General features: G+C 37.4%; 1 protein-coding gene across 17 annotated transcripts in view; it reads left to right on the forward strand.

Annotated features, from left to right (window-relative positions):
- EIF4G3 (eukaryotic translation initiation factor 4 gamma 3) overlaps positions 1 to 20382 on the forward strand; it is a 384857-nt gene that overhangs the window by 218796 nt on the left and 145679 nt on the right. For 15 of the 17 annotated variants that reach the window (XM_024125370.3, XM_055083731.1, XM_055083722.1 and 12 more), the window contains one exon: positions 16402 to 16510. In XM_024125370.3, the coding sequence (XP_023981138.2) occupies positions 16402 to 16510 (109 nt within the window). The remainder of the gene's footprint in view (positions 1 to 16401; positions 16511 to 20382) is intronic. The other 2 variants (XM_055083733.1, XM_055083721.1) reach the window with 1 other exon arrangement.

Raw genomic sequence — 20382 nt, forward strand, 5'->3', positions numbered from 1 at the left:
GCTCTAGAGCACATGCCCAGTAGTTGTGGCACACGGGCTTTGCTGCTCCGTGGCATGTGGGATCTTCCCGGACCAGGGATCGAACCCGTGTCCCCTGCATTGTCAGGCAGATTCTCAAACACTGCGCCACCAGGGAAGCCCCCAATCTGCGAGTTTTAATCGGCAACTAATTCTACTAATAAATAGCACTATGCCAGCCAAATAAGATCCTTTAGGTTTAGCCTAAAAACTGCTAGTTTGTAGCCTTGGCCTAATTCTAAATAGATCCTAGACCACAGTCTTAGTAAGTAAGACTGCAGATGAGACAACCCTTTTCAAAATTTATGACTGAATAGTAAATACTGTATTGCTTTTGGCCTTACAGAGTACCTGCTTTGAGTCACAATTGCATGTGCTGTGAATAGCAAAGCCCTTTCCCTATCATTGAGCTCATCCCAGTCTCTTCAAGGGAGACAGAGGATACTTACTAATATATGACCGATCCTCCTGTGAAATGTATACCGAGAATTATTAAAGCACAGAGGCGACCAAGTGGGTCATATTTACAGCACGGGCTCAAATGTGTTGGATCACAGAAACCTATTAATGGTACTTGGTACAGGTGAGATAGTACAGGGGAGAGGTTTAAAGGTTTGGCTTAGAATCAGATATACTTGGTTTCAAGTCCTAGTTCCACAACTGAATTTTGTAACTTTAGCCAAATTATTTATATTCTAGAACTTTAGCTTCCACATTTTAAAAAACAAGGGAAATAAATATCATATAGAGTTATTATAAGTATTAAATAAATACTTAAAATTACTTAAGCTTGGGACATAATGAGCATTCAACAAATGTTATCTGTTATTAGTATTACAATTATTGTTATTTCAGAAGGCACAGAGAATGACTGGAGGAGTCTTGAAGGCTTCACAGCAGAGATGCCACTTGGTCTGAGTTCCCAGATTGGTATTCACAAAAATGGAAAGAGAGAGAAGGGTATTCCAGGCAGAGTGGCAGCATGTGCAAAAAGGCACATGGAGATGGGAAATTGAGTGAAGGGAGACTGTTATCATTTCTAGCGATAAATTGGGAAGTCAGTTGAAGGAGAGGAAGCCAGTGAGAGAAATATTCAGCAATCGGTTACTAAGTAAGGATTATAAAAAGGGTAACCCTATAATTTATTATCTAAATTGGGGCGGTTTTAGAAATGAATGGGGATGCTATTAATCATTTTGCTGGGACAGCAGGCATAAACCAGTACTGTCCAGGTAAACACATTGCATGGTTCCCCTAGGAGTTAGAGAGAGGGAAGAATCAGAGGTGATTCTTCAAGCTTAGATACTGGGATTTATAGTAAAACATAACATGGAGTGTACATGGGATGTTTGAAAAGGGGGATAATGAATGATTTTGGCAAGAAAGCAAGCTAAGAAGAGTTAATTGAGAGAAACTGCATTAGAGGAGGAGAATGGAGAGGAGAAACAGGTTTTTGCTGCTTCTGTTTTTTTTCCTGAAGAGTAGACTGAATTTAAAATTGTCCTGCTTCCTAAGTTTTAAAATGATCTGTGGAATAACTCCTTGAGATTTTATATCTCAGATGTATTAAAGATGTAGAAATATGTGTAATATATGTGCCCATTCAGCTGATCATAGTAACAGACAGAGGTGCATGAATGGACAGAATACTAGAGTACTTGATGCTGGTCGGTCTCCACTCTGTCACTTAGATTTATGACCTTGGGTCAGAATGTTAAGCCCTTTAAACCCCTATTTTTTGATTTGTAAAATGAGGGATAATACTAAGTAATCTCAGAGTTCCCTTTTAGTCCTTAAATATTTAAGTTGGAAAGAAAGGAACATTTTTGTTACTTTCCCTCAGCATCAGAGTCTCTCAGCTATATCTCTGTTGTTGATAGCAGTGAGGCACAAGGAATGTTTTCATATTAAGAAATGTGCCAGCTTCCTGAAAGTCATTTTGGACCCTGCAGGGTACAAATAAGTGTATGGTGTTGTACAGTCAGCCCTCCCTATCCACAGGTTCTTCATCTGCTAATTCAAATAACCAGGGATCAAAAATATTCAGAAAAAAAATTACAGAAAGTTCTAAAAAGCAAAACTTGAATTTACCATGCACTGGCAAGTATTTGCAGAGCATTTACGTTGTATTAGGTATTATAAGTAATATAGAAATGATTTAAAGTAGCTGGGAGGTTAAATGCAAATACTATACCTTTTCATATAAGGGACTTGAGCACCTGAGGATTTTGGTATCCACGGGCTGTCCTAGACTCAATCCCCCATGGATACTGAGGGACGACTGTATAGGCAAGGCTTCCAGAATTGTCTACTTCCAAAGGGGTGGTGAAGTAAAATCACTTAAAATTTTTAAATGAACTATATATTTTCCTTCCTCTCCCTACTCCCTCTTGTTCTTTTTTCTGTTTTAAGAATTACTCTTATAATGAAGCACAGATATAACTTGGGGTAGAGTCCTATGCCATAGAGTATAGGGGCAGGTGAAAGATAATTGATTGCTGGCGCATATTAGGGAAGATACAGCCTCTCCTGTCTTTTGGGAAAATTACCAAAGTTAGCAGGTTATTCAGTCTTTTGAAGAGCTTCTTACAAACTTGATACCTGGAAATCATCTGGCCAGTTGTTACCTAGCCTACAGAAATGTACCAGTTAATCTCCCAATAGCAATATGAGAGAATACCCCTTTCCTTACATTATGGCTTATTTGATAGATTTTAAAATGGTATTTAGTTTAATTTTTATTTATTGATTTGTGTAGTTAAAAAATTATTTCTTTTAAAATTTATTTATTTATTTTTGGCTGCGTTGGGTCCTCGTTGCTGCACGCGGGCCTCTCGTTGCAGCGAGCGGGGGCTTACTCTTTGTTGTGGTGTGGTTTAAAAACTTGGTTTTTAAAGTTGTTGTTGTTTAGCCCTCTTACCCCATTGGAACCTTAAAATCATTTTAAGTCCTCTAGTTAAGCCTCAGGACAGCTTTTACGCTGAGTGTCTGAGTTTCCCTCTGCATTCCTGACACCTTGGCAGTCTTTCTTTGTCTTCAGGGAAGAGGTTCTCTTCCTTGCAGATGTATGTTGTTTTATCAGGTTAGTGTTTAAAGAAAAAAAGTTTCCATCAACCTGAATGCCTTTAACCTGGGCATACATTCTTTAGTTTGTTACATTGTTCTATTATTATTTTACACCCTTTTGAGTCACATGTTTAGGTCACCTATTAGTTTATAAAAGCATTTGAGTTTGTGAATCCTTTGTTAATGTTTCCTCAGGTGTTTGGTGTGCTCCCCTGGTTGTTTTTGTGTTATCAGTAAATTACACCATAGTCTGCACTAGTTGCTCAGACAATAAGCCTAGAAGTTGTCTTTACATCTTTGTTCCTAGACTTCACTGGTGGCGCAGTGGTTAAGAATCCCCCTGCTAACACAGGGGACACAAGTTCGAGCCCTGGTCCGGGAAGATCCCACGTGCCGTGGAGCAACCAAGCCCATGCACCACAACTACCGAGCCTGTGGGCTAGAGCCCGTGAGCCACAACTACTGAGCCCGTGTGCTGCAACTACTGAAGCCCATGCGCCTAGAGCCTGTGCTCCGCAACAAGGGACGCCACCCAAGTGAGAAGTCTGTGCACCACGATGAAGAGTAGCCCCTGCTTGCCACAACTAGAGAAAGCCCATGCGCAGCAACGAAGACCCAACGCAGCCAAAAAAAATTTTTAAATTAAAACCAAAAATCTTTATTCCATATTCCACACCATTATATCAGCAAGTCCTATCTGGCTCATTTTCACCATCTCCACTGCTACTGTTATTCTCTAAACCACTTTGTTCTCCTCTAAACAACAGTAACTTTCTTACTCATCTCCTTGCTTCCGCTTGCCTCTCTGTCTATTCTTTTTATTTATTTATTTATTTATTTTTAAAATTTATTTATTTATTTATTTTTGGCTGTGTTGGGTCTTCGTTCCTTTGCATGGTCTTTCTTTAGTTGCGTCAAGCGGGGACTACTCTTCGTTGCGGTGTGTGGGCTTCTCATTGCTGTGGCTTCTCTTGTTGCAGAGCACGGGCTCTAGGCGCACAGGCTTCAGTAGTTGTGGCATGCGGGCTCAGTAGTTGTGGCACGCAGGCTCTAGAGCGCAGGCTCAGTAGTTATGGTGCAACAAGCTTAGTTCCTCCGTGGCACGTGGGATCTTCCCGGACCAGGGCTTGAACCTGTGTCCCCTTCATTGGCAGGCGGATTCTTAACCACTGTGCCACCAGGGAAGCCCCTCTTTTTATTTATTTTTTTATTGAGGTATAATTGACATAACACATTACATTAGTTTTAGGTGTACAACGTAATGATATTTGTATATATTCTAAAATGACCACAATAAGTCTTGCTAACAGCTGTCACCATGCACAGTTACAAAAAACAATTTTTTATTTATGAGAACTTTTAATATCTCTTGTCTTTGCAGCTTTCAAATATGCAATATACTGTTATTGACTAGAGTTGCCATGCTGTTCATTACATCCCCATGACTTATTTATTTTATAACTGGAAGTTTGTACCTTTTGATCCCCTTCACCCATTTTTCCCACCCTATCCCCCACCTCTGGCAACCACCAATCTGTTCTCTTTTCCTATGAGTTTTGCTTTGTTTTTTTAATTCTACATATAAGTGAGCACATACGGTATTTCTTTCTCTGTCTGACTTATTTCACTTAGTATAATACCCTCAAGGTCCATTCATGTTATTGCAAAGGGCAAGCTTTCATTTTTTTTATGGTTGAATAATATTCCTCTGTGTGTGTGCAGGTTTATTCTTTAATATGTTTCCCTTGAAAGAATATAAGCTCCAGAAGCTAAGGATTTTTTGTTTTAGTCACCAGTGGGTTCTCAATGTTTTGTATGTGATAGATGCCAGGGGGGAAAACCCACACATGTGAGTATGTGTGTGCATGCATACACACACACACACACACACACACACACACACACACACACACACACACACACCTTTCTAAAGCATGAGTGTAGGAGAATTCTCTCCCATTTATGAAAGAAGTATGTTTTGGTCATTTTTCCTGGTGCCGTTTATTTATTATTTTACTTCCTAATCTTCATAATGTTTCTCAATTGGGGGCAATACTTCTTTATCCCCAGGGTTTGTATATGTTAAACACATGTGGTATTTATTACAATGGCTGTTTTAAAGTCATTGAATGGGACTTTGAAAAGTCAGTTACATATAAATAATGAAATGTGAAACGTTCAAATAGCCTCTTATGATAACAGTAAATTACATCAGCATCTTGCTTATATTTGTATGACTATTTGGAGTCTCTGGCTTTCTCTCAATGGATTACAATAAGGGTCAGCAAACATTTTCTGTAAAGGGCCAGATCATACACATTTTTGGTTTTGCAGCCAACTGTCTCTTTCACCACTACTCAACTCTGCCATTGTTGCATGAAAGCAGCCATAGACAATATGTAAATGAATGGCTGTGGCTGTTCCAATAAAACTTTCTAAGTATCCTGTAATTTTCATATGTCAAGAAATATTGTTCTTTTAAAATTCCCCCAGCCATTTAAAAATGTAAAAAGTTCTTATCTCATGGGAAGTACCAAAATAGTCATGTGGCCCCTGGGCCATAGTTGCTGGCCTCCTGTCTACAATTACCTCAGTACTGAAGCATCCTGTCATATACAAGTTTAAAATAGACAATAAATGATGGTGGCCTCTCTTTGGGTAGAAACAATATAGGTTATGTAAAGAGAAATGAATTTTATTTATTTTTTAAACCTGCCAAATCTAATTTTAAAATTTTTATACAATTTTTAAAGGTTACTTTCCATTTACAGTTATTACAAATATTGACTATTTTCCTGTGTTGTACAATACATACTTGACACCCAGTAGTTTTGTATCTCCCACTGCTCCACCCCTATATTGCCCCTCCCCCCACACTGATAATCACTAGTTTGTTCTCTGCATCTGTGAGTTTGCTTCCTTTTTGCTATATTCACTAGTTTGTTGTATTTTTTAGAGTCCACATATAAGTGATATCACACAGTATTTGTCTTTATCTGACTTATTTCAGTTAGCATAATGCCTGCCCTCTAAGTCCATCCATGTTACTACAAATGGCAAAATTTTCATTCTCTTTTATGGCTCAGTAGATACTGTTTTGTGTGTGTGTATGTATGTGTTTATCACATCTTTTTTATCCATTTATCTTTTGACGGACACTTAGGTTGCTTCCAGATCTTGACAATTATAAATAATGCTGCTATGAACATTGGGGTGCATGTATCTTTTCAAATAAGTGTTTTTTTCTTTTTTTTGATATATACTCAGGAGTTGAATTGCTGGGTCATGTGATAGTTCTGTTTTTATTTTTCACAGCATTTCCATACTATTTTCCACAATAGCTGCAGCAATTTGCATTCCCACCAACAGTGTACGAGGATTCCCTTTTCTCCACATCCTCGCCAATATTTGTTATTTGTGTTCTTTTTGATTCAGTTCTTCTGCCCACTTTTTAGTCAGGTTGTTTTTTTTTTTATGTCATGTTGTATGAGCTGTTTACAGATGTTAGGTATTAATGCCCTATCCATCATATCATTTGCAAATATTTTCTTCCATTTACTAGGTTGTCTTTCCATTTTGTCAATGGTTTCCTTTGCTGTGCAAAAGCTTATAAGTTTAATTAGGTCCCATTTGTTTATTTTTGCTTTTACTTTCTTTACTTTAGGAGGTGGATCCAAAAAAAATATTGCTGCAATTTATGTCAAAGAGTATTCTGCCTATGTTTTTCTCTAGGAGTTTTATACTGTTTGGTCTTACATTTAAGTCTTTAATCCATTTTGAGTTTATTTTTGTATATGGTGTCAGAGAGTGTTCTAATTTATTTCTTTTACATGTAGCTGTCCAGTTTTTCCAGCACAACTTACTGGAGAGACTGTCTTTTCTCCATTGTACATTCTTGCCTCCTTTATCATAGATTAATTGACCGTAAGTGCTTGGGTTTATTTCTGGGCTCTCTATCCTGTTTCATTGATCTATGTGTCTGTTTTTATGCCAGTATTGTACTGTTTTGATGACTGTAGCTTTTTTGTATAGTCTGAAGTCAAGGAGCATGAATTCTCCAGCTCTGTTCTTCTTTCTCAAGATTGTTTTGGCTATTTGGGGTCTTAGGTGTTTCATACAAATTTTAAAATTATTTGTTCTAGTTCTGTGAAAAATGCCATTGGTATTTTGATAGGACTTGCATTGAATCTGTAGATTGCCTTGGGTAGTATGGTCATTTTAACAACATTGATTCTTCCAGTCCAGGAACATGGTATATTTTTCCATCCAAACTGTTGTGTCATCTTCAGTTTCTTTCACCAGTGTCTTAGAGTTTTCGGAGTATAGGTCTTTGCCTCCTTAGGTATGCTTATTCCTAGATGTTCTATTCTTTTTGATGCATTGGTGAATGAGATTGTTTTCTTAATTTCTCTGGTAGTTCGTTGTTAGTGTATAGAAATGCAACAGATTTCTGCACATTAATTTTGTATCCTGCAACTATACCAAATTCATTGATGAGCTCTAGTAGTTTTCTGGTAGCATGTTTAGGATTTCCTATGTATAGTATCATGTCATCTGCAAACAGTGACAGTTTTACTTCTTCCTTTCCAGTTTGGATTTTTAACATTTCTTTTTCTTTTCTGAATACTGTGGCTAGAACTTCCAAAACTGTGTTGAATAAAAGTGGCAAGAGTGGGCATTCTTGTCTTGTTCCTGATCTTGGAGGAAATGCTTTCAGCTTTTCACCATTGAGTATGATGTCAACTGTGGGTTTTTCATATATGACATTTATTATGTTGAGGTATATTCCCTCTATGCCCACTTTCTGGAGAGTTTTTATCATAAATGGATGTTGAATTTTATCAAAAGCTTTTTCTGCATCTATTGAGATGATCATATGGTTTTTATTCTTCAATTTGTTAATGTTGTGTATTACATTGATTGATTAGCAGCTATTGAAAAATCCTTGCATCCCTAGGATAAATCCCACTTGATCATGGTGTATGATCTTTTTAATGTATTGTTAGATTTGGTTTGCTGGTATTTTGTTGAGGATTTTTGCATCTATTTTCATCAGTGATATTGGCCTGTAATTTTCTTTTTTTGTAGTATCTTTGTCTGGTTTTGGTATCAGGGTGGTGCTGGCCTCATAGAATGAGTTCAGAAGTGTTCCTTCCTCTGCAGTTTTTTTGCACTGTTTCAGAAGGATAGATGCTAACTCTTCTCTAAATGTTTGGTAGAATTCATCTGTGAAGCCATCTGGTCCTGGACTTTTGTTTTGGGAGTTTTTAAATTACTGATTCAATTGCAGTACTGGTAATTGGTCTGTTGGTGTTTTCTATTTCTTCCTGGTTCAGTTTTGGGAGATTGTGCCTTTCTAAGAATTTGTCCATTTCTTCTAGATTGTCTATTGTATTGGTGTATAGCTGCTCGTAGTCTCTTACGATCTGTTGTATTTCTGTGGTATCAGTTGTAACTTCTCCTTTTTCACTTCTGATTTTTTTTTAAATAAGTGTGGTTTTTTTGTGTTTTTTTAAATTTTATTTATTTATGTATGGCTGTGTTGGGTCTTTGTTTCTGTGCGAGGGCTTTCTCTAGTTGCGGCAAGTGGGGGCGACTCTTCATCGCGGTGCGTGGGCCTCTCACTGTCACAGCCTCTCTTGTTGCGGAGCACCAGCTCCAGACGTGCAGGCTCAGTAGTGTGGCTCACGGGCCTAGTTGCTCCGCGGCATGTGGGACCTTCCCAGACCAGGCCTCGAACCCATGTCCTCTGCATTGGCAGGCAGATTCTCAACCACTGCGCCACCAGGGACGCCCTCTCTTCTGATTTTATTGATTTGGACCATCTCCCTTTTTTTCTTGGGTAGTCTGGCTATAGGTTTATCAATTTTTTTTATCTTTTCAAAGAACCAGCTTTTAGTTTCATTGATCTTTTTTTGTTTTTTAGTCTATATTTCATTTATTTCTTCTTTGATCTTTATGGCTTCTTTCCTTCTACTAATTTTAGGTTTTGTTTGTTCTTCTTTCTCTAATTGCTTTAGTAAGGTTAGGTTGTTCATTTGAGACTTTTCTGGTTTCCTGAGGTAAGCTTGTATTGCTCTAAACTTCCCTCTTAGAACTGCTTTTGCCACATCCCCTAAGTTTTAGTTCAGCTTTTTTTTTTTTCATTTGTCTCTAAGTATTTTTTAATTTCCTCTTTGATTTCTTCAGTTATCCATTGGCTGTTTAGTAGCAGATTTTCTTTCCTCCATGTGTTTGTGTTTAGTAGCATATTTTTCATCCTCCATGTGTTTGCAGTTTTTTTCTTGTAGTTAATTTCTAGTCTCACAGCATTGTGATTGGAAAAGATGCTTGATATGATTTCAGTTTTCTTAACCTTATCAAGGCTTGTTTTATGGCCTAGCCTGTGATCTATCATGGAGGATGTTCCATGTGCTCTTGAAAAGAAAGAGGGAAAGCAAGAGGTAGGGTGGTTCCTTAAAGGAATAGCAGGGTCAGGAGAAGATTGGTGCTGTTTTAAATGACCAAATGCTTAACCCATATACATCTTTCATCACTAAAGACTGACGAAATGTAGTTACGCCATGGTTGCTGGGCACAGGGATAATGCATACAGTCAACATTCTGAAAGGCTTCTTGAAACAGCTCCTTTCACGTGGAGTGCCCTTTATATATCAATTAAGTCCGTTTGGTCTAATGTGTCATTTAAGGTCTGTGTTTCCTTACTGATTTTCTATTTGGATGATCTGACCATTGATGTAAGTGGGGTGTCAAAGTCCCCTACCATTTTTGTGTTACTGTCGATTTCTCCTTTTATATGTTAATATTTGCCTTGTATATTGAGGTGCTCCTATGTTGGTTGCCTATGTATTTGAATTTTTTATCTTATTCTTGGATTGATCCATTGATCATTATGTAGTGTCCTTCTTTGTCTCTTGTAACAGTTTTTATTTTAAAGTCTATTTTGTCTGATATAAGTATTGCTACTCTGGCTTTCTTTTGATTTCCATTTGCATGGAATACTTTTTTCCATCCTCTCACTTTCAGTCTGTGTGTTTCTCTAGATCTGAGGTGAGTCTCTTGTAGATAGCATATATATAGACCTAATTTTTGTATTCATTCAGCCACTTTATTCCTTTTGGTGGGAGCATTTAGTTCGTTTATGTTTAAGATAATTATTGATATGTATGTTCTTATTGCCATTTTGTTACTCGTTTTTTATTTATTTTGTAGGTCTTTTTTTTTTTGCCTGTCTTCTTTTGCTCTCTTCTCTTATGATTTTATGACTATCTTTAGTGTTAATGTTTGGATTCCTTTCCTTTTTTATGTATATATCTATTGTAGATTTTTGGTTTGCAGTTAGCAGTCTATATATATACATGATTGTTTTAAGTTGCTGATCTTTTAATTTCAAATGCATTTTTTTTTTGCTGTGCCACGCAGCACATGAGATCGACATGCAGGATCTTAGTTCCCCAACCAGGGCTCGAACCTGTGTCCCCTGCAGTGGAAGTGCGGAGTCTTAACCGCTGGACCACCATGGAAGTCCCTCAAATGCATTTTTAAACCCCTACATTTTTAGTCTTCTCCTCTCATAATTACTGTTTTTGATATCATATTTTACATCTGTTTTGTATATCCCTTAACTGCTTATTGTGGGTATAGATGACTTGCCTACATTTTTTTGTCTTTTTAACCTGCCTGCTAGCTTTATGTATGTATGATTTCCTACCTTTAGTGTGTGTTCACCTTTACCAGTGAGCTTTTTTATTTTGTAGTTTTCTTGTTGCTAGTTGTGTCTTTTTTTGCCTAGAGAAGTTCCTTTAACGTTTGTTGTAAAGTTGGTTTGGTGGTGCTGAACTCTTTTAGCTTTTACTTGTCTGTAAAGCTTTTGATTTCTCCATCAAATCTGAATGAGAACCTTGACAGGTAGAATATTCTTGGTTGTAGGTTTTTCCCTTTAATCACTTTAAATATATTGTCCTACTCCCTTCTGGCCTGCAGAGTTTCTGCTGAAAAATCAGCTGATAGCCTTATGGGAGTTCCTTTGCTTTTAATATTCTCTCTTTATCTTTATTTTTGTCATCTTGATTATGGTGTGTCTTGGTGTCTTCCTCTATGTTAATCCTGTGTGGGACTCTCTGTACTTCCTGGACTTGGATGACTGTTTCCTTTCCCAGGTTAGGGAAGTTCTCAGCTATTGTGTCTTCACATATTTTCTCAGGCCCTTTCTCTCTCTCTTCGTCTCAGACTGCTATAATGTGAATATTAGTACACTTGATATTGTCCCAGAGGTCTCTTAAACTGTCCTTATTTCTTTTCTTTCTTTTTTCTGTTCAGCAGCAGTGATTTCCATGACTCTTGACTTCCAGCTTACTGGTCCATTCCTCTGTATCATTTAGTCTACTATTGATTCCTTCTAGTGTACCTTTCATTTCAGTTATTGTATTCTTCATCTCTGTTTGGTTGTTCTTTATATTTTCTAACTTTTTGTTAAAAACTTCTCACTCTGTGTATCCATTCTTCTCCTGAGTTCTTTTATCATCTTTGCAATCATTACTCTGAACTCTTTCTTGGGTAGATTGCCTGTCTCCACTTCATTTGGTTTTTCTTCTGGGGTTTTGTCTTGTTCCTTCATCTGGAACATGTTTCTCTGCCACCTCATTTTGTCTGAGTTGCTATTTGTATTTTTATGTATGTGGTAGGTTAGTTACATTTCTCAAACTTGGAAAAGTGGCCTTCTATAGGAGACATCCTATGCGTCCCAGCAGTGCACTCCTCTCTTGTCACCCAAGCTATGTGCTCTAGGGGTTCCTCCTAAGAGGGCTGAGTGACTCCTTCTGTTGTGGAGGGCTGACTGTGTGGGTGGTCTGGTAGGCTTTGTTGGCCCCTAGTGTGATTGGTTGCCAGGCCATGCCTTCTGCGGATGCTGCTAGCTGCTGTGTGGTGGGGCCTGGTCATGAGGTGGCTTGTTTTAGATCCCTAGGGGGCCCTTGGGCTAGTGCTGGCTCACTGGTGGGTGGAGTCAGGATCCCAAAGACTCCGAGGCTGTTGCCTGTATTACACCAGGTCCCGGGATTAGTGCCTGGGGTTAGTAGTGGCATGCAGAGCTGGTTCCTGAAGTCTAGCTGAAGGGCCCAGGGATCCTAGAACTTGTTTCAAATCGTTGGTGGGGGAGCCAGTTCCTGACACAGTTCGGTATGGGATCCAGGGTGTCCTGAAGCTTGTGTTGGCCTGCTAGTGGACTGGGCCTGGGCCAGGCTGGTCCCAGGATAAGGTCTGGCCTGCTGTGAGTGGGCTGGGTCTGCAGGCTGCAGGATCATAGTTTTCTTGCATTCACTGTCTGTCCCCTGTTGGATGAGGCTGTTCTAGAGGCTAGGACAGGCTTCCTGGAGGGAGAGGGCAGTGCCTGCCGGTTGGTGGGTGGAAGCGGTTCTTGGCCCTTTGGTGAGCAAGGGCATGTCTTGGCACATGTCTAGAGGTGGCTGTGGGATCACGACGTCTTTTGGCAGCCTGTCTGCTGATGGGTGGGCCTCTGTTCCTGCCGAGTTGCTTTGCCTGAGGCGTCCCAGCACTGGTGCCTACAGGCTGTTGTGTGGGTTTAGGGTTAGGTGGTGGAACTAGTGAGTGAAGATGGCAGCCACCAGCAGCAGTGGTCACACAGTAGAATGTTCCCCAATATGGCTGCCACCAGTATCTGTGTCCTCAGGGTGAGCCACAGCCACACATACCCCGCCACACATACCTCTCCAGGATACTGCCCAAGACCAGCAAGTAGGTCTGGCCCAGGCTCCTATCAAGTTACTGCTTTTGACCTGGTTCCCAGTGCACATCAGATTTTGTATGCACCCTTTTAAGAGTGAAGTTTCTTTTGCCCTCAGTCCTATGGGGCTTCTGAAATTAAGCCTCTCTGGCCTTCAAAGCCACATGCTCTGGGGTTTCATCTTCCTGGTGCAGGACCCCTGGACTGGGGAGTTTGACATGGGTCTCAGAACTCTCACTCCTATGGGAAATCCTTTGCAATATAACTATTCTCCAGTTTGTGGGTTGCCCATCCAGGGGTATGGGATTTGATTATATCATGAGTCTGCCCCTCCTACCCGTCTTGTTTTAGTTCCTTCTTTATGTCTTTAGTTGTAGAAAATCTTTTCTGGTAGGTTCCAGTCTTTTTCATTGATGGTTGTTTTGAAGACAGTTGTGATTTTGGCGTGCTCGTGAGTGAGATAACTGAGTCTATACTCTGCCATCTTGGCTGCTCTCGACAAGTGAATTTTAAATTGTACAAAGAGTATTAAAGACAATCCCAGATTTTGTTGCCTCGTTTTATCTGTTGGTACTCTATGTAAAAAAAATTAATTCTTCCAGTGGGCCCACACCTACCAGTATCCCTTCAGGCCAGTACTTCAAATTTAATATGTAAATCTTCAACAGAGTAGGTTCTCAAGTAGAGTTTATAAAGGAAATTCACTTCTTGGGTACTTTCAAGTATCTGATATCTTGCCATTCTTTATAAATAAGCTTCCTTAACATTGTATTTGAAAAGTGAGAATTTTTTTTCTTCTGCTAATCAGAGCTTTGATCTTGAAAAATTTGATGTGGGGAGGGAATTTAGCATTGACATAAATTATGAACTGTTGAAACAATGTGATGTTGCCAAATAAACTCTAACTTTTTAACCTGACTTTCTGAGCATCTTTGTTGAATTATTTTATGTTTTGATATCAATTGCCCTTCCGGTCTGATTTTTATAAATTTTAACCTCTACCAATAGTGAAAGTGACTGAAGTGCAGTGATTTTGAAATTCATTAAATATATTCTCAACAGGGTTGATCATGTCACCTGAGAAGAGAGGAAATTAGAGGTTAGCTAAAATTTGAGATTATCCTAAATTAAAATTAATCTGAAACAAGATTAAAGTATTGATGTATGTTGTATGTTAGTATGTTATTTTCTTGGTCCTGTCAGAGGCTTAGAGAATGTTAAAGCTGAAAGGCACTGTAGGATCTTTAGTTCCTTTTCAGTTTACAGCTAAGTATTACCTTTGTGTGGTTTTTTTTGTTGTTGTTGTTGTTTTTGGCCGCGCCGTGTGTCATGTGGGATCTTAGTTCCCCGACCAGGGAGGGATTGAACCTGCACCCCCTGCATTGGAAGTGTGGAGTCTTAACCACTGGACTGCCAGGGAAGTCCCCAGCTGAGGAAATTGAGTACTTTCCTAGCATTCCGTGGCTATATAACTAAGTACTAGATACTTGGATTTGGAACTATGAGTTAACCAACATGTTATCTCACTCCTTTCTTATAAATCTTTATACATAACATCTTCCTAGGGCTTTGTTGTTGGAAAAATGTCTGTGCAGTTGTCTTTTTAATATGATTGAAGGTATTTTAATCTTAGATTGAAAAACTCTCTGATCTATACAGATTTATAGGTATCAGCAGTCTTTTACTGTCTTAAAACTCTCACCTTAACCATGTATGTCATTTATTTTGGTGACCTACTTTCAGCAGTTACCCTTTTTCATTGGTTATTAATTTCCCTGACTATTGGAGTAATTAATATTTTCTTTCTTTCTGGTAAAGGACACAATTTACAGATCTTTCTGTAATTATAGTTATGTGGATAACTATTTAATAAATATTAAATAGTATAGACTCTTTTCCTTTGTTCTAGAGCTGTTTTCAACCATAGAATTGAACTGAGTCCCTACAGTCATCCCTCAGTATCCACAGAAGATTTGTTCCAGGACCCACGGATAGCAAAATCCGTGGATATTTAAGTCTTTTAGGTATTAATGGCTCGTACAATCGGGTCTGTGTATCTGCAGTTCACACATCTGCGGGTACAGAGGGGTGACTGTTATTTTCACTTACAGCTGGGAACCCTTCCTAATTTTTGAATTTTAATAATAGAATTTTTTCCCACTGGAGCTAAGGATTCAGAGTAGAGTAATCATGATAGTACTATCCATTTGACAGTGATTCAAAGTGAAAATAGAAACTCTTTCATTTTTTACATATGGAAATATAATTTTAGTGGTCTTCATTTAGAAGTTTTTGTGGAATATGAGTACTTTCATGGTCTATAATGAATAGGTGAAATAATACTATTTTCCCATTTTTATCTATTATTTTATACATTACATATAGTTCTATATAAATTGTATGTTGTACATTGTGAAAAGCATTGTTAGTTAAATGACATGGTAAATGATAGGTGTTTAACTCAGATATTTCATTTTATATTCCTACTGTATGTGAGACTTACTGACTCGAAAATATTTTTCATTAACTCCCATTTTTGAGTGGCCCTGTCTAGCCCCAATTTCCCCCTCTCCTCCAAAAAAAAATCAGAATTGTGCAGGGAGCTCTGCTCTGATAGCACTGATAGAATTCAATGTAGACGATTATAGCTATCAAAAAATTGACCTTAGATCTCCGAGGAGAGACACTGCTTTGTTGTGTGGCTTTTGTGTAACCCTCAAATCCAGAACAAATACCTAACTGGAATGTGATGCAGATTGAATGTTCTTGTTCTTTCTTGTGTAATTCTTTTTCCCTCTAAGTTGAACAATGCCTGCAATTTTTTTCAACCTACTCTGCTAGGATTTTGATGGGCATTTTTTATTCCATATACTGGCTGATTGAAAAGGATAGTTTTCTCTTAGCTCTGAAAAGCCAGATACTTTACTCAGATTTCAGACTCTGAAAAGATATCATCCTTGACCCAGAATCTAAAGACACTTTAAGGTGAAAGTTTCTTTAAAGGCTTTCCAAGTTGCATTTCACCTGAGTGGTTATATGGACAAATGATAAGAATCACCTTTCAGTATTGTTTTCTTGAATCAGTAACTGGTTTTAAAACCCATCATGTTTTGTTTGTCCTCTTTTTGACTGATGAACTACTTTGCTAGGTAATTTATAAATGAAGTTGACCAAGTCCCTTTGGTCTTGACTGGGAGGATGCTAAATTCTCTCTCAGATGTGACATCATTGTTAGATTGAAAGTCTGTCCTTAGAATGAACACTGGAGAATGCATTGTACTAATGATTGTGTGCTGTCTTCTCTTGCTGTGGTTAATATTAATCATCTCTTTTCCTTCCCCTTTCCTGCTGCCTCCTTTCCTTTTCTTCCTTGTCTTCCCATGTACTTTTTGAATTTATTACACTGGCCTATATATTTTTTCCTTGCTTTCCGTTGTTTTTTGTTTGTTTGTTTGTTTGTTTAAATTTTGTGGTCTCCTGCCCTACTTTGTCTTCCCCACTTGCCTTGGGTTCCATGTTGCTAGTTTTTATGTTCGCACGCTCATTATCACCCTTTTTTGTACTTCAAATCCCAGCAGCTGCCCAGCCAGGTCCCTGAGCACAGCCCTGTGGTTTATGGGACTGTGGAGAGCGCTCATCTTGCTGCCAGCACCCCTGTCACTGCAGCTAGCGACCAGAAGCAAGGTTTGTGTATGACTATTTTCCTCCCTCTTACCTTTAGTCTTTTTTTTTTTTTTAATTAATTACATTGCCCTCAGCATTTAGGAATAAAAGTAAAACATGAGGATTATTTAGATACCCACTTTTAAACAAAGCTTTGAGATGGAAAATCCAAGTGTTCTACCTCTAAGAAAGTAAAGTAGGTATGATTAGTAAAAATTTTTCCTACATTTTATTAATGCCTCACTGTCAATGTATATTTATAGGTAAAAGCTTAGCTGCCTTAAACTGTTTCTTTTGGAACAAGGTTGGGGCAGATAAATCGATGTATATATTTCTTTATAAGAACAACAGTTTTTTATAAGTTCAACATGTTCGTGGGTGTCTTGCTATTTTTAAAAACGTAAAATGTTTCTTCTTACAAGTTTGGCTTCTGTAGCCTCAGTTGGGGACAGTACTGAGTTCAGATCCTGAATCCATCAAGCACTATTTGGCCTTGATGAGTCATTATGTTGTATATCTTAATTTCTTCAGTTACAGAATGGAATGAAGAATACCTGACTCACAGAGTTGTAGTGGGGACATGCCAAGCATTTGAAAAGCACTTAGTAAATTATAGCCATTATTATTATGCAGGAATCATACTAAGGTCTCTACTGTTGACCTTGAACATGGAGTACCAAATGTTTGGTGAAATAAGTACACATACTGCCTCTTGGATTATAAATAGGAAACTTTAAGGGAAATCTCATGCCGGAAAGTGGGTTATCACAGTCTCTCTTTCCTGCCTAGTTGGATTTAAGTTGACCTTAGCTAAAATTGGGAGACAATTCATTAGACACAGAAGGAAGCAAGTTAGTTTGTTCATGTTTCTGATTTCATTCTAAGAATGAATAGAAGTCATAGGTGTTTTCTGTTTTTTTGAATTATTTATTCCTCCAAACCCCTTAATATTCCATAGCTGATGTATACTTTCTGTACTTTCTAAAAATTATTCTTTAAAAAGCATTGGGAATTGGCACACAGTCAAAGTGGAGGTATTTAGTGGCATTGTTTTTTCACTGGATTGCAAGATGATAACACAAACTTCTAATGTGTGGTTTCAGTGTTTATTTATGGCATGCAAAGATAATATGGTGTTCTTTCCCTTTAGTATTCAGGAGCCTAGTAGACTTGAACAGAGACAAGTCCTAAATTTTGTTTTATGAAATAGTTTTAAACCACAAGATAGGTAATAAATCCTAAACTGGCATGCTTCTAAAAGTTGCAGTGTCAAATACTTCTTTCAGCAATGTTCAGAGTTAGAGACTCATAAATGCTTAAAGTTAAATTTTTTTAATATTAAAGCCATTCACCTTGCAGGAGTGCAGTTCATAGGTATTGTGGAAGACTACTTCCTACCACCAATGATCAAGCAATTTTGAGTCAAAATTCAGAATATTTTCAATCTGAGTGGAGAATTTTCAGGGTATTCCCTTCAAAATGTCATTACTTTTGCACAGTTATAATCCTTTGCTAGTTAGAATTGTGCTAAACATACTGAATAATTACCATGCAGAGAGGCCTTAAAATATATCCTTTATACTGACTTTCTCTAGCTGGGCTACAGTACAAAGAATTCATAACATATCTTGATGGTGATAGCTCTGACCTAAGATTTTTGGATTAGGTAGACACCTGCATCTTACCATATTTAGGCCTTGATTTGCAGAAGGAGGAATGTAGAATTCTTTGTTTCCTCTCAGTTTTTTATGCTTAGTGGAAATTTGAATAATAAAATCACCATTTCAAATTGATGTTTGATATAGATATGAGTAATTGGAAAATGTTCGACATTACCTTGATGAAAAGAAAAACTTCCGTTTTAAGTATATTTCATAGAGCTTATAGTTACTTTTTGGAACTACTGCTGTCTTCCTCTAGTACCAGCTGTTCTCCAGCAAACTCAGTAATTCTAATCTTCTGTTTCTAATTCTATCCATAGCTTGTCACTATATAGAATAGTTTTCAGAGTAGTTTTCTTTTGTAAACTAAATATATGTAATTCAAATAACATTAGAAAGGGTTCATCATTTTTCAGAGAATTTTTTAACAATTAAGAAAGTTTTTAAAAATTTCTTAACTGTAGATTCATTTTGAAATTAAAGTAGGATACAAAGATGCACTGTTTTAAAAAATTGTTATATTACCCCCAGAAACAATAGATTCTGCATTCTGCAGTCAGATTGGTTTTTCTCTCTTGATGGAAATATCATTACTGAGGGTTTGTACTGGGATCCCATTTTAGCCCCAAAGTCTCCCACTAGCTTGATTCACCTAAATACTTCTTTTTCCATAACCCCCCCCTTTTCCCCTCTGAATTGGAAGAATTTAGGATTTGAAATCATTTTTAGGTTCTTGAATTGGAAGAATTTAGCATTTGAAATCATTTTTAGGTTCTAGTTATAGGACCTTGGACCTGTGACTTAATTTCTAAAACCCTCAGTTTCTCCCTCTGTAAAATAGGAACGTAATAGTTTTTATCCCATTGGTGATTGTAAGAATTAAAGGACACTATGTATATATGGTATTTGACCCATTTCCTGGTACATACTAAGTGCTTAATAAATGTTAGCTGCCATAATTAAGTGTCTGATTTTCTCAGTTTTTGATGTGAACAGCTGGAATAGTTACATGAAGACCAAGTTTCCAGACAAATATGCCATTTCCCATTGTTTTGGTACTTGATAAAAACCCAAGGAAGACCTCAGCTTGACTTGTAGAAAGACTGTTGAATGAATTAAAATCTTCAGTTGGTGTGATAGTCTAGAGACACAGCTTAAATGATTGTTTGATGTTTGAAAAAATGCATTCAGCTCAGTGTATTGAGGATATGGTATGTATAATTAAATACAAATAAAAGTTATTTGAGCCTTAGTCTTAGTGCATTTTGAAGGCTCTTGATGTAGAGTAGGTATTCAATGTATGGTATTCTGTTGTAATTCAACCAGTTGTACCAATGTAGCTCAATTGGGGCTCTTTTGGAATTTAGGACAGGACTATTCTCTGTCAAGTGAGACTGTCCCTCAAATTGCAGGATGCTTAGCATTCTTGGTCTCTCCCCATTAAATGATAGTAACACCCTCTCGGTCATGTGTGGCTCCTGACAACCAAAGGGCGCCCATCTAGGAGCTTGGTTCCACCACTTTATGAGAATAAAAGGGAGCAGTTTTTTCTTTCTTATAAATTTGACATTCCTTATAGAAACTATGGTTAAACAGAAAGAAAAATTATCTCTTATCTCATTATCCAGAGCAATTGTTAATAACCTGTATGTAATTCTAGACTTCCCCATATGCATCTGTGTTAGTATTCTGTATTTTTTTTGTTACCAGTAGGTTTATGCTCCACGTGCAATTTTTGTGCTTTTTAGAAAAACATGTCTTTTATTATAAACAACTTTCTGTATAATTAAATACTTTTTTAAAAGCTTATTTCAAATGATTGCAATAATATACCATAATATGCCCAGACCATTATTTCTTTAATAAGTCCCTCATTGTTAGACATTTAGTTTATTTTTCTATTATAAATATTAGTTTATAATATAAATATAAATATTTAGTTTATCTTTATTATAAATATTGTTGCTTTAAATATTCTAGACCTCTGTCTTTTCTCTTCAGTGTTTATTTCCTTAGAAAAAATTCTTAAAGGTGAAATTCCTGTAAATTCCTAAAAATGGCCAAATGGTACAAACATTTTGAATGCAGTATATTAGATTTCCAACTATCATGGCTCTGAAAAACATACTCTTAATAGTAAAAGTTCTTAGAGAAATAAAATCAGTGTTCTTTATTTAGATCTACTCTATTATACCTTTCAGCTTTCTGTAGTAAAAGTTTAATGAATTAATT

Source organism: Physeter macrocephalus, chromosome 3 (assembly GCF_002837175.3).
Source record: "Physeter macrocephalus isolate SW-GA chromosome 3, ASM283717v5, whole genome shotgun sequence".
Lineage (NCBI taxonomy): Eukaryota > Metazoa > Chordata > Mammalia > Artiodactyla > Physeteridae > Physeter > Physeter macrocephalus.